The sequence below is a fragment of the Neoarius graeffei genome, chromosome 17 (assembly GCF_027579695.1).
Source record: "Neoarius graeffei isolate fNeoGra1 chromosome 17, fNeoGra1.pri, whole genome shotgun sequence".
NCBI classification, from domain to species: domain Eukaryota; kingdom Metazoa; phylum Chordata; class Actinopteri; order Siluriformes; family Ariidae; genus Neoarius; species Neoarius graeffei.
In genome coordinates this window covers 27,713,674-27,728,604 of record NC_083585.1, presented here as the reverse complement: position 1 = coordinate 27,728,604, position 14,931 = coordinate 27,713,674, and the positions used below count along the sequence as shown (strand labels likewise).

At 43.5% G+C, this 14,931-nt stretch overlaps 2 protein-coding genes across 3 annotated transcripts; one reads left to right on the top strand and one right to left on the bottom strand.

Annotated features, from left to right (window-relative positions):
* The first annotated feature begins 82 nt into the window (after nt 1-82).
* tmem97 (transmembrane protein 97) lies at nt 83-3,323 on the top strand. Its single transcript, XM_060943945.1, has 3 exons — nt 83-2,667; nt 2,757-2,901; nt 3,040-3,323. The coding sequence occupies exons 1-3, from the start codon at nt 2,521-2,523 to the stop codon at nt 3,300-3,302; spliced, it is 555 nt and encodes a 184-aa protein (XP_060799928.1). The 5' UTR covers nt 83-2,520; the 3' UTR covers nt 3,303-3,323.
* Nucleotides 3,324-3,504: 181 nt separating this feature from the next.
* Nucleotides 3,505-8,955, bottom strand: LOC132901505 (intraflagellar transport protein 20 homolog). 2 transcript variants are annotated; one of them, XM_060943946.1, is made up of 5 exons: nt 8,871-8,955; nt 8,244-8,386; nt 4,479-4,564; nt 4,297-4,400; nt 3,505-4,174 (listed from the first exon to the last, which is right to left on the bottom strand). In XM_060943946.1, exons 2-5 carry the CDS (start codon nt 8,368-8,370, stop codon nt 4,093-4,095), a joined length of 399 nt encoding a protein of 132 aa, XP_060799929.1. In that variant the 5' UTR covers nt 8,371-8,386; nt 8,871-8,955; the 3' UTR covers nt 3,505-4,092. The 2 variants fall into 2 exon arrangements, with proteins under 2 accessions (XP_060799929.1, XP_060799930.1); XM_060943947.1 differs by lacking the exon at nt 8,871-8,955 and adding an exon at nt 8,486-8,840.
* Nucleotides 8,956-14,931: the final 5,976 nt, after the last annotated feature.

Below are 14,931 nucleotides of genomic sequence, written 5' to 3'. Positions count from 1 at the left end.
CTGTGTGGGTTTCCTCCAGGTGCTCCGGTTTCCCCCACAGTCCAAAGACATGCAGTTAGGTGAAGTGGCTACTCTACTCTAAATTGTCCATTGATCAAGCTTGGAGAGAGGGATGGGCTCTGCCAAGTTTAAAGGTCATAGGCAACGGTCGGAGGTGAAACGTAGAATATCAACTTTGTCTAGAAGAACGACCCAAAAAGCGAATTCAATCTTCCTGGTGTCTAATTTGCACCCTAAAATTTGAATAAAACGGTTAAAATATTCTGTTTTGCCCAATTTCCGAAGGTTTGTTTACATCTCGCTTATGCGCACTTTCACCGCCAGGGGACCGTCGTCATGACGTCATTTAAGCCAAACAGACCGGGAGCAGCTCTGTGTTTACTTGCGAATCGAGCACATGTGTACGGACTTTGGTCGTGAGAGGTTGTGTAAAATGTCTGATAGCGATTTTGAAGTAGGAACTCTCCAAATTAAATATCGAGAGGTGAAACCATACATGTATGAACCTATGGCCGTTGCAAAGCAATCGGTGAATGTGGCTCACTGGTTTGACCGTGCGGCCTCGGAATCGGACAGCGACTCGGCCGACTCTGATCGTGGTGACCCTCAACAAGACTCGCGCCCAAACGATTTATCCTGGTAGTTATGATAAATTCCTACTTTCGTCGTAATACTAAATAAGAGCCCTTTTGAAGAATAATTAAACCGCTCTCCCTAGTGGATATAGGGAACGATTACTGGACAGTGCGCCGGTAGGCCGCATTAGCCTGCCATCCGCGGGATTATACTATTTATAGCCGACTCTAAGTGAGGAAATATCCCTTTGTCTCATTTCCACAATGATTGTACAGGATCCCTCAGGATTCTTGACTTGTCAATTGCAAGCAAAAGTAAAAATGTTTACCTCCAATCTTCTCCTTTTTGCTTGAGCGTTGCTGCTCCGTTTCTTCTTTGACTGCTTGATTTTGTTTCACATGCACAATCCACTCTCTCCGCCTCTTCTCCTCTTCCGGAAAAAGCCAACCCTCTCACTCCGCCTCTTCTCTTCTTTTGGAAAAAGCCAACCCACTTGCTCCGCCTCTTCTCCTTTTTCGGAAAAAGCCAACCCTCTGGCTTCACGCGCACAATCCACTCTCTCCCCACCTGTTCTCCTTTTTCGGAAAAAGCCAACCCTCTGGTTTGACGCACACAATCCACTCTCTCCACCTCTTCTCCTCTTCCGGAAAAAGCCAACCCTCTGGCTTTCACACACACAATCCACTCTCTCTGCCTCTTCTCGTCTTTTGGGAAAAGCCAACCCACTCGCTCTGCCTCTTCTCCTTTTTCGGAAAAAAACAACCCACTCGCTCCGCCTCTTCTCCTTTTTCAGAAAAAGCCAACCCACTTGCTCCACCTCTTCTTTTTTGGAAAAAGCCAATCCTCTCGCTCCGCCTCTTCTCTTCCGGAAAAGCCAATCCACTCTCTCCGCCTCTTCTCCTTTTTCGGAAAAAGCTAACCCACTTGCGCTGCCTCTTCTCCTTTTTCGGAAAAAGCCAACCCACTTGCTCCGCCTCTTCTCCTTTTTTAGAAAAAGCCAATCCTCTCGCTCTGCCTCTTCTCCTTTTTTAGAAAAAGCCAATCCACTCTCTCCGCCTCTTCTCCTTTTTCAGAAAAAGCCAACCCACTCGCTCCGCCTCTTCTCCTTTTTTGGAAAAAACAATCCACACTCTCCGCCTCTTCTCCTCTCTCGGAAAAAGGTAAAAACTTCTTCCTGAACCGGTCCCGTTGTTACAGTTCATTGCACAACAATAAGGCATTGTTTTTCTTTGGAAATTCCCAAACGCACATCTGCACTCAAGCCGATCGGCAATGTAAGTAAACGGAAGTGGACTCAACTTAAGCGGTTTGTTTGGCTTAAATGATGTCACGTGCCGAGTGGTCACGAAAATAGCCGAACAGAAATTCGCTGCGATCCGCGCTAACTTATTTTAATTATTACTTATTAACAATACTTCTTGGGACCAGAAGAAAATTACAGAGTTTTTTTTTAACATATAAAGTTTCAAATGTGCATAAAATTAAAACCATTGCCTATGAGCTTTAAATGCTCGAGACACACCAATGATGGACTGGTAATGTCATCACTGGTGCCCCTACAGCCGTTTGCTTGGAAGAAGAAAAAGAACAACTCCGCTCTGTGAAAACACCCTGATGTGCTGTGGGGTTTTGTTGTTTTTTTTTGCGAGACATTCCATCACTATCCTTCAACTTTGAGATCACAGCTCACAGGGAAAGGAGCAAACCGTGATGATTGATCTCCTGAAGAATGAACTTGGCCCTTTAAAACTTTGACCTCTGACGTCACCCAACATTCAGGCATAACCCCGCCTCTTCACGGATCAACCCAGGTGAACAGCCAATAAGAAGAGGGAATATCCTGACGCGTGAGATGATGTTGCCATGATGCTTTTCCCCACTGATTTTTAAAGCCTTGCTTCCTGTTCAGTCTGAGGAGGATTTTGCTTTTCTTTTTCGTGCCTTATGTTTCTATCACCCTTTATAAAAAGGGAAAAAATGCTTCTTCGTATTTTAGAAATTGTATTTTTTTTGTATTTTGTGTCACACATCCCTGTCACTCTCTTCATTGATCTCCAGGCACTACTACCAGAACAAGTGTATCCTCCAGCAGTAAGTGTGGACTGAAGTGTCACATGCTGTTTATCATCCAGGTTTTTCAGTCTGTAAATAGATAAACAAGTAAATAATTTCCATTGCAGCTTAAAAACATCCTACACTGGTATGCAGCTGAATTCAGAGATCCCATGGTGCTGGAGCCACCTGTCTGGTTTAAATCCTTTATATTTTGTGAAGCCGTTGTTCAGTTGCCTTTCTTTCCCATTGCAGCTTATGCCTTTCTAAAAGGTCAGTCAATCATCAACCAAGCTGATCTTCAGCTAGATATCATGATACAAACTTGATTTCTAGCAGTGCAGTATATGAATTAATATCATGCACTCTAATCTGTAAAGTCAACAAGGTTAAACACTACATTCTTCACAGGTAACTGCAGATGGATCAGGACTCCAGCAATCATCTACTCCGTGCATGTGGCCACCACTTTAATCCCCATTCTAGGTCACATCTTCCTCCATAACTTCCCAGCCGCACCTCTTCCTGGTCCGCAAACATCTAAGGAGCGATGGACACTAGTGTGTGTTTATGCTCCATACCTTCTCATTCCCATCATACTGCTCCTCACTATGCTCTTCAGCTCCACATATAATTCTGACTCTCCAAGTGCTAAAACCAAGAAGCTGAAATAAAAATCTCTGGATTTCATTACATTTCTCGTCTTTTCCTGATTTGGTCGAAAACTCTAACGTTCCACAGAAGCGAGCTATGTTTTGAAGATTAAAACAAATAATATTTGACCAGAATGATATATTGTAGATCAAGGAATGAATCAGTGGCCATCACTGCTGTTCATCACAAAGCTGTATGATTTACAACAGATGTAGACCTGCATGAGCAAAATAGTTTTATTCAAATATACATGACGTCTGTCAAAGCAAGCATGACTGACGGCAGGTGCTGCGTCAGGATTTTAATAATGTACTGTAAACAAAGTAAATAAATGCACTGTTTGGTGATTGAAATTTCCTGAACTTTAAATGCACTTCCTCTTGTGGTCCCATGAAAAACCAAGAGTGTCAAGAAATTAAAGATACGATAAAATCAAAAGTGTTCAAGTCACAAAAAGAATACAAAATGTACAGATAATCACTCGTCCTGATTTTGTAATTATTTACAGTAACATGCAGGTACTGTATTTTACCTGGTAGCAAAAAGTATTAAAATAAGATTTACAGAACAATTCTATATAAATAGTATAAATATTTTGTTTTATATCTAAATACTTATTGAATGCCTTATTGTGGAACAGATGTGTTACATTTGTAACCCCAGGAACTGGGTCATATGCTGAGGTTGTTGAATCCACGGACTGAAACAAATGACCAAGTGAGAATCCCACTTCTTATTGGTGAAGTCATTTTCAGAGACGCATAGCATCATACTTTCTGTCCTCTTGACAAAATGCTGAAGAAAAGATGATCATTTCTGCAGCATAAACTGGTCAATGAACTCATTCTGCTCCGCTTCGACTTTGGAAAGAGCTTCGTATTCAATTCTGTACCTGGAAAAAAGCAGAACAGAGAACTTGGAGGGAAGGTTTGTGTGCACGCAGCCACAGTCAGCTACATCTGGCTACTACATCTGGTGACAAACAACAAAAGGTCACAATGCCCATGAGGAAACCTTTCCAGCTGTATCCTCTTCTCTGCAATTAGAGCCTGGAGCTGTTGCTGCTGAGCCTCTCGTTGTTTCACAACTGATTTCAGCAGATTTCTAGCACCTATTGCCTGTTAAAAAAAAAAATACATGATGTCAAGTTCATACAATTCATGGTCAATTTCAGAATTTTAAATTAATATACGTACCTTCATTTTTTCTTTTTCTGCTTCCTTGGCCAGTTCATCCACCATTTCAACGAGTCCACCTACTGTCTTCTGAAACTGCCCAACTTCTGTTATCAAAAAACAATGAAGTATGTTGTTAAATCACAGTGAGGACCGTTAATGGGTAAATAAACCATTCTGTCAACAAGTGTACGCTTCTACACTCCTAGAACCTCCATTCATTTATCTCCAGAACACTGGGCATGAGGCAGGAACACACCCTGAGAGAACGCCAGTCCATCACTGCACCTTCTGCCCACACACACAGGCAATTTATTACTGCCAGGTCACACAATGGCATGTTTTTGGGAGGCGGAGAAAGTGAAAAGAGAGAAAACTCATGTGGACACACAAAACTCAAAACTGGCATGGTGGTACACTGGTTTCCTCTGTTGCCTCACAGCAAACAGGTTCTGGGGTCCTTTCTGTGTGCAGTTTGCATGTTCTCCTCATCCCTGTGATTGATTTTTTTTTTCCCCCTCCCATAGTCCAAAGACATGCAGAGTCGGTCAATGGCTACTCTAAACTGCCCAAAGGTGTGAGTGTGTGTGAACGGCTGCCTGTCTCTCTGTGTTCACCCTGTGATAGACTGGTGACCTGTCCAGGGTGAAGCCCGCCTCTCACTTAGTGTCAGCTGGGATTTGCTCCAGCCCACTTGCGACCCGCAAAGAGGCAGCATGAACGAATGAATGAATGCCTGTGAAGCCGACTGACACGGCAAACATTACACATGTGAACTTTTCATCACACTTCTAATGTGTGTGTTACTGACTGGATCGATACCAAGTATGGGCTGATACACACCGCTTCAGTATCATACTGAAAATGGAAAATGTGCGATCAGTGCAACGCTATGCTCTTTTAATACGCAGTCATGTTACTGACCTGCTGCCAATTAACCAAATTAGGATTTTTTTTTTTAGCATTCCACATCATTTTTAGTCTTTTGTTGCCCCGTCCCAACTTTTTTTGAAATGAATTGCTGACATCAAATTCAAAATGAGCATATATTTAAAAAAAGAAAAGAAAATTTCTCAGTTTCAACATTTGACATGCTGTCGTTGTACTACTTCCAGTGAAATACAGGGTTTCCATGATTTGCAAGTTATTGCGTTCTGTTTTTATTTACGGTTTACACAGCGTCCCAACTTTTTTGGAATTTGAGTTGTATATAAATTTAAAAAGAGCGGTGTAAAAATCAGTAATAAACTTGTCATAACCTTTGAGTGTATTAGGGTAATACTATTTCTTGTAAAGTTAGATATAACCTCCCTTTAAAAAAAAAACCTAGGAAAAATTGACTTGGGCCCTGGTCTTTCCAAAAGCCAGAAACACCTCTGCGGGGATCATATCAAAAATGGAAAAAGTGCAATCAGTGCAACCCTATAAATATTATTAACTTAAAAATATTTTGAAAACTTCCTGTAGTAGTTGTTTTGTCTGTAACTGCTTATGCCATGGGGGGGGGGCAAGCTGGAGCTGATCCCAGCTGACCATGGGCGAGAGGCAGGGTACAGTACACCCTGGAAAAGTCACCAGCTCATCGCAGGGCTGACACACAAAACCATTCACACTCACGGTCGGTTTAGAGCCACCAATTATCCTAACCTGTGCAGGACGAACAGACTTAAACTCCTTTGTCCCTCATGCCATCAGACTGTACAACTCGTCTCTGGGGGGGAGGAGGGGTAACAGGAGGACAGAGGACGGGAAGGAGCTGTAGCCTAGCCTAACAATAAGCAATACTGGATGATGTGCAATATCTGTCCTGCTGGCCATAGACATATAAACATAGACGCCGCGTTCTGCGTAGAATCATACGTCATCCTCGCCGCCATATTGGATGTGGCAAAGTGGAGATTCTTCAACCGTCTCTGGTATATCGTCTAGACAGTAGCCGAGAATAAAGATGCCTCATTCATGTGCTGCGTTTAACTGTACCAACAGGTTTACCGTCCAAACGAGATCACATGGGATTACCTTTCACAGGTGAGACTGGAAAAATACTTTTAATTGTATTTGGTCATTATAACGTAATTTTACAAACAGATTTTTCTTACTTTGTGGCTAATATGAAGTCTCGCGCATAATAGCCGCTCGGTGAAACCTGTCTCCAAACAACGAAGTATTTCCTTCGTAACTACGCTGATTGTTGTTAGTTGCTTAGCTAACTTTTCACATACTATGTAGGTTTCCTAAAAATAAAGACACGAAAAAGCAGCAGGAGACAGCTGTGCAACGGGAAGGGTTTTCTGCTACTCCGTCATCCATGCTCTGCAGTGAACACTTCAGAACGGAGGATTTTGACAGAACAGGTCAGACAGTCAGGATCAGAGAGGGAGCTGTTCCTTCAGTCTTCAGTTTCCCAGCTCATCTCCACCGGGTAGGTGTACAGTTATAAGCGGTGAGAATTAGAGAATACAGTGCCACACTATGATGAACGTTTTTAAACGTATGATGAATGTTTTTAACCTTTCTGAATGTGAAGGAATCAGTGATGTATTTTGTTTTGGCATGACGTTAGAACCTGGCCGAACTCAGTTTGGCGCTCATTCAGCTCACTTTATTCAGCGAGAGTAGGTCTGTGTGGTGACTCAATAAATAAAACAGTACATTTTTATTTTCATTCACTATTTCCAGTTTTTCCACTATTTCCATCATTTATCATATTCAGTCTTGTAGGTTGGTTATTTTGGCCTCAGGTTTTGGTAGCTTGCTACAGTATGCTGACTGATTAGCTTACCTGAGCTATCTATCCCGTATCTGTCGCTAGTTTGCAGTGTACAGGGTATTTCACACACTATTTATAACCATCACATTAAAAGTTATGTTGTTTTGATGCCTGTTTGTTTCCCAAATATATACGTGTGTGTCTTAATGGGTGAATAAAAGGCATCGAGTTAAATATTATTGTAGAAAGGGGCTTTATGAAGTTCAGTCCATTTACTTGCATTGGTTTACGGGGAAGATTTGCCACATCAAATACGACGGACACTCTGCTGTATCCCAGCAACGGGGCCACCAGCTCAATGCGGCATCTATGTTTATATGTCTATGCTGCTGGCCCCTTCCCCATATCTTATTCTTTTTATGTCTCATCTCATTATCTGTAGCCGCTTTATCCTGTTCTACAGGGTCGCAGGCAAGCTGGAGCCTATCCCAGCTGACTACGGGTGAAAGGCGGGGTACACCCTGGACAAGTCGCCAGGTCATCACAGGGCTGACACACAGACAACCATTCACACTCACATTCACACCTACGGTCAATTTAGAGTCACCAGTTAACCTAACCTGCATGTCTTTGGACTGTGGGGGAAACCGGAGCACCCGGAGGAAACCCACGCGGACACGGGGAGAACATGCAAACTCCACACAGGAGGGCCCTCGCCGGCCACGGGGCTCGAACCCAGGACCTTCTTGCTGTGAGGCGACAGCGCTAACCACTACACCACCGTGCCACCCTTTTTATATTTGTATATGTAAATAATTTATCTATAAGTTTTTTTTCTCTATTTTCTGTTCTCTGTTTATCCTGTAATGATGCTGCTGGAATCTTAATTTCCCTGAGGGAACCCGGGATCAATAAAGTAAAATCTAATCTAATCTAACCTGCATGTCTTTGGACTGTGGAAGGAAACCCACGCGGACACGGGGAGAACATGCAAACTCCGCACAGAAAGGCCCTCGCCGGCTGCTGGGCTCGAACCCGGACCTTCTAACTTCCTGTAGAAGAAGTGATAAACTTACTGTCAACAAAGTCTTGGCATTCCTCTTTGAGCTCGGTGGTTTTCTGGGAGACATCTGGATCGAGGACTCGTAACTTGTTGAGTTCATCGAAGTGAAGTCCAGCGTCTGCTAGTGGATCTTGAGCCATGACCAGGAACCAGAACCTGTTTGGGTTGAATCACACCACCATATGGGTTTGAGCTCAGTGACGCGTCAGTTAGTCTGGAACAATGAAGCTAAACACAACTAAAAGGATAATATACCCTAAACACCACCACGGTCCACTATTGTCTGGAGAATCAGAACCAGAATTCCTTTAGCAGGAACCGCGCACTGACAACAAAACAAGCAGCAGCCAGAGCAAAATAAACCGGTATCTGTCGATATAAAGACACCACAGGAGTCCAGCTCCTGCTTCTGCTGTTTAAACCCTACCACAACATTTAGACACTGAAGGAACCGCTCTCTCTCTCTCTCTCGGGCCGAACCGTGTACCGGCTCACCGACACGTAGCTCTGCGGCTAACCGACAGCAGCAAGGCTAACATGCTAACCAATAACACAACAGCATGGACAAGGGAGAGAAAAGCCCAGTATGGGGTCAAAGTGCGTGTTCCACTCAATAACACAACTTCCGGTTTTATCTCACCGGAAAAGCCCCGAGTCACTTGCTGTCCTCGCGAGCGCGCCGGGTTCTGCGCCTCAGGAACCGAGTCCAGTCGGTGCGCGTGACTCCGCCTCCATTCCACTGTGTCACGGTTGCCTTGGAGACAGGCGGGGCGGTTCAGAGCACTGTCACCCCCCCCCCCCGGAAGAGGTCTGTCCGGTGATGAGCATTTCTTGATGCAGAGATCACTGGTGCTCAGATTAGGCTTGAGCCCTTGCCCTTTACGCACCAGTATTCCTCCAGAGGAATATTGTACGGTGGTGTAGTGGTTAGCACTGTCGCCTCACAGCAAGAAGGTTCTGGGTTCGAGTCCAGTGGCCGATGACGTATGGAGTTTGCATGTTCTCCCCGTGTCCACATGGGTTTCCTCCCACAGTCCAAAGACATGCAGGTTAGGCTAACTCAACTCATCTCATCTCATTATCTGTAGCCGCTTTATCCTGTTCTACAGGGTCGCAGGCAAGCTGGAGCCTATCCCAGCTGACTACGGGCGAAAGGCGGGGTACACCCTGGACAAGTCGCCAGGTCATCACAGGGCTGACACATAGACAACCATTCACACTCACATTCACACCTACGCTCAATTTAGAGTCACCACTTAACCTAACCTGCATGTCTTTGGACACGGGGAGAACATGCAAACTCCGCACAGAAAGGCCCTCACCGGCCACGGGGCTCGAACCCGGACCTTCTTGCTGTGAGGCGACAGCGCTAACCACTACACCACCGTGCCGCCGGTTAGGCTAACTGGTGGCTCTAAATTGACTGTAGGTATGAATGGTTGTGTGTCTCTACAGATACTCAAAAAGTGTACTTAAGTACAGTACTCAAGTACATGTACTTCGTTACTGTCCACCTCTGGTGTAGTGGTTAGCACTGTTGCCTCACGGCAAGAAAGTTCTGGGTTCGAGCCCCGTGGCCGGCAAGGGCCTTTCTGTGTGGAGTTTGCATGTTCTCCCCGTGTCCGCGTGGGTTTCCTCCGGGTGCTCCGGTTTCCCCCACAGTCCAAAGACATGCAGGTTAGGTTAACTGGTGACTCTAAATTGAGCGTAGGTGTGAATGTGAGTGTGAATGGTTGTCTGTGTCTATGTGTCAGCCCTGTGATGACCTGGCGACTTGTCCAGGGTGTACCCCGCCTTTCGCCCGTAGTCAGCTGGGATAGGCTCCAGCTTGCCCCTGACCCTGTACAGGATAAGCGGCTACAGATAATGGATGGATATTCCTCCAGATTCCTTGAATGATTATGCACCATAGATGGTGAAATATCCAAATCTTGTCCTATCTTTCTCTGAGGAACATTGTTTTCAAACATTTCATTCATTTTCTCATGCATTTGTTGACAAACTGGAGACTCTCTGCCCATCTTTGCTCCTCAGGTCTTTCCTGGATACTGATTTTGTACCAAAGCATGATTGCAATCAACTGTTGACATCACCTGTTTCAAATCACATTATTATTATTATTACATACACCGATCAGCCATAACATTATGACCACTGAGAGGTGAAGTGAATAATATTGATTATATCATTACAGCGGCACCTGTTAAGGGGTGGGATATCATATATTAGGCAGCAAGAGAACAGTCCGTTCTTGAAGTTGATGTGTTGGAAGCAGGAAAAATGGGCAAGCGTAAGGATCTGAGCAACTCTGACGGGCCACATTGTGATGGATGGATGACTGGGTCTGAGCATCTCCAAAATAGTACATCTTGTGGGGTGTTCCCGGTATTCAGTGGTTAGGACCGACCAAAAGTGGTCCAGGGAAGGACAACCGGTGAACTGGCGACAGAGTCATGGGGGTCGAAGTCTCACTGATGAGCATGGAGAGTGAAGGATAGGCCATCTGGTCCAATCCCACAGAAGAGCTACTGTAGCACAAATTGCTGAAAAAGTTCATTCTGGCTGTGACAGAAAGATGTCAGAATACACAGTGCATCGCAGCTTGGTTTGTACGGGACTGCATAGCCACAGACTGGTCAGAGTGCCCATGCTGTCCTCTGTCCACCACCGAAAGTGCCTACAATGGGCACAATTAAATGGTACACATTTGTTTCCACACACAAAGAGAAGGTCTTGTAGCATCACTGGGCACAAGGAGAGATCACACTGAAGGGGCAAGTATGGATTACGGAATAGGTCTACTAGGAACAGGTTCAGGGGCCCAAGGAGGCAGGGGGCCCCAAAGCCAGAGACTCTGAGTAAACTTACTCTTATTTGAGTATTTATTACTTTTTTGTTGTTGTTGTTGTTTTTCATGCTTTTATATTCTCCAAGCTATAACATACTGCTAAAAATAAACTTTTTTCCCCCCAACAAAAAAGTATTAAAAGTCAAAAACTTGATCCATTTATCGCTGCCCAATCTGGGTTTGTTTTTTTTTTCATACAAAAAAATACCAAAACCTTGGGAATACAATTAATAACAGGAAAGATCAGGAAAAGGGGTGCATATCTCATTTCATCTCATTATCTGTAGCCGCTTTATCCTGTTCTACAGGGTCGCAGGCAAGCTGGAGCCTATCTCAGCTGACTACGGGCGAAAAGGGGTGCATATTTAAATTAAAAAGCAGTTTTAAGCACTGTAAATAATCATATTCCTGATGGCTTTCTGATTTGTTCATCTTTGTCGTGTTTCAAAGTAAAGTTTCACTTGAACTGATGAATACTGGGTTTCCTTTCAGATCATTTGCATTTATGGATATAAAACTTGGCATGTAAAATAAGAAGATTTAAAATAAAAGCATGACTTCTGTCCATGTCATTTTTCCCATAATAAAATATAACATCTTTTCTGTAGGGCGGCACGGTGGTGTAGTGGTTAGCGCTGTCGCCTCACAGCAAGAAGGTCCTGGGTTCGAGCCCCGGGGCTGGCGAGGGCCTTTCTGTGTGGAGTTTGCATGTTCTCCCCATGTCCGCGTGGGTTTCCTCCAGGTGCTCCGGTTTCCCCCACAGTCCAAAGACATGCAGGTTAGGTTAACTGGTGACTCTAAATTGACCGTAGGTGTGAATGTGAGCGTGAATGGTTGTCTGTGTCTTTGTGTCAGCCCTGTGATGACCTGGCGACTTGTCCAGGGTGTACCCCGCCTTTCGCCCGTAGTCAGCTGGGATAGGCTCCAGCTTGCCTGCGACCCTGTAGAAGGATAAAGCGGCTAGAGATAATGAGATGAGAGATGAGATCTTTTCTGTAAATTAATCTTTGTCCCACATATCAGATAGATGTTCAACATCGGTCAAAAAGAATTGAACATAAAATGCACTCATGAAATAAATGAAATAAATATAGAATTGAATCTGTTCCAGTAATCCAAAAGACACAGGATTCAGAAAGACTATACATCTATATATTTTTAGAAAATGGTTTGTTGGATAAATTAAATGCATAAGTTTAAAATATACTTCACTAACTTTATTGTTGACAAAATACTGTATTTTTTATTCTAAGTCCAAATCATTTCCCAATTAATGTTCTCAAAATGGTTAATTCCAGGAGTGTTTGATATGAGAAGTTGCAGGGCAATGAATCATCTGCCTAAAAAAAATCAGTTATTACAATTGTAAGGGTTATTAGCATATTGATGCCATTTAACAGAACGTTTGTCTTAAACACTGACTGTAGATTAGACACATTGCTGCCTTGCAACAGCCTTAAATTTTCTGTAGGACTTTTGGGAGCCGAATTCTCTGTTAGTATCTCTGCCAACTTTGTTGGAGGAGGTTATGTTTTCGCCTCCATTTGTTTGATTGTTCCCAACGTAACTCAGAAAGTAGTAAACAGATTTTGATGAAATTTGGAGGAAAGGTGGGTCATGGGCCAAGGAACAATTTATTAGATTTTGATGTGAATCCAGATATGTATGTGGATCCAGGATTTTTTGTTGTTCCCAACGTAACTCAAAAAGTAGTGAATGGATTTTGATGAAATTTTTGAGGAAAGGTGGGCCATGGGCCAAGGAGCAATTGATTAGATTTTGATGCAAATCTGAATATATGGCATGGCAGAGGTATGAGCTCTACCGAGTGCCCTTCTAGTTGTTATTGATGCCATTCAATGTGGCAGCCTTTTGTGCTTCCTTTCCCAGGGGCTCACTGTCTCAGAGTGTGTCTCTGCAAAAGGGTTATTAGTATGTTGTAGGATGGGAAAATTCACAAAAATGTCTTTCACTTCTTGAACAAATCTAGAAATGAGCATTTAATTGGATTTTTCCATCCACCCATTATCCGTAACCACTTATCCTGTGCAGGGTCACAGGCAAGCTGGAGCCTATCCCAGCTGACTGTGGGCGAGAGACGGGGTACACCCTGGACAAGTCGCCAGATCATCACAGGGCTGACACACAGGGACGCACAACCATTCACCCTCACAGTCAATTTAGAGCTACCAATTAGCCTAACCTGCATGTCTTTGGACTGTGGGGGAAACCAGAGCACCTGAAGGAAACCCACACAGACATGGGGAGAACATGCAAACTCCACACAGAAAGGCCCTCGTCAGCTACTGGGCTCAAACCCAAAACTTTCTTGCCGTGAGGCAACAGTGCTAACCACTACACCAGAGGTGGACGGTAACGAAGTACATTTATTTGAGTACTGTACTTAAGTACACTTTGAGTATCTGTACTTTACTTGAGTATTTTTTTTTAAACTTATGACTTTAACTTCACTATATTTGAAAGACAAATATCACACTTTTCACTCCACTACATTTCTATCAAGGTCCTCGTTACTCCTTACTATGAAGCAGCTTTGAAAGTGGATGATTTTTTCTTTTCTTTTCAAAAACCATTTTTTTTTCAGGTGACCCTGAGACAGCCGATCAGTAATCACTAGGGTCGCATCACATCCATAGACTGTATAAAATCAAGTTCAATGATTTCTCAGCAGCGTTATTTGAACACGATCAGTTGATGGCAGAATGGAAGGAGCCGGTTCTTCTGGGGAATGCACACACTCATGACCAGACCTTGAACCCATGTTTCAGTTTTCTGAAAGGATTAAAACTTATGACTTTAACTTCACTACATTTGAAAGACAAATATCACACTTTTCACTCCACTACATTTCTATCAAGGTCCTCGTTACTCGTTACCATGAAGCAGCTTTGAAAGTGGATGATTTTTTCTTTTCTTTTCGAAAACATTATTGGTTTTTTTCAGTAATCACTAGGGTCACATCACATCCATAGACTGTATAAAATCAAGTTCAATGATTTCTCAGCAGCGTTATTTAACACGATCAGTTGATGGCAGAATGGAAGGAGGCGGTTCTTCTGAGAATGCACACACTCATGGCCAGACCTAGAACCCATGTTTCAGTTTTCTGAAAGGATTAAAGATTTGTTTCGTTTTAAATGTTTGCTTTGTTTGCTGAAAACAAACTACGTCACGGCCTACAAAAACTCACCATCCGACCTGCGGAAGGATATTGAGGGATGTAAATGTTTTATTCCAAGAGAAAGCTTGCAACGAAGTTGTCTGTGCTTTTAGAGCTAGCGATAACATTGCAACAGCTATGCAGTCTGGTTAGTCAAATGACTTTCTGTGGATTTGCCCGCCAAGTTGCCGTAGCCTTGTCCACGGCTAACGTTAACACATATAGCTAGTTAACTTGGACACTATTAGTCAGCATGTAAAAACAGAGCTACGCTAACATGAATAACATTAACTTATCTGAAGTCCTTTCAGAAATATGTTTTAGTATAATCTTGCCAAATAAACAGAATGTAGAAATCTTTCTTTTCTAGTAGCGTTAGCTGCCCAATATGATTTCGAGTTTGAAAAGAGTTTGCTAGCATGTCAGATGGAGTTTCACTGACTAGCTAGCTTAACGTTAAACCAGCATGATGGCACAGCATGCGTTCATTTTGTGAATTCACATTTCTGTAACGGCGTTAGGTCTTGTAAGCGTTGTGAGGATAATACAACGATGCGTTGACAGAAAATCTCATCTCATCTTATTATCTCTAGCTGCTTTATCCTGTTCTACAGGGTCGCAGGCAAGCTGGAGCCTATCCCAGCTGACTACGGGTGAAAGGCGGGGTACACC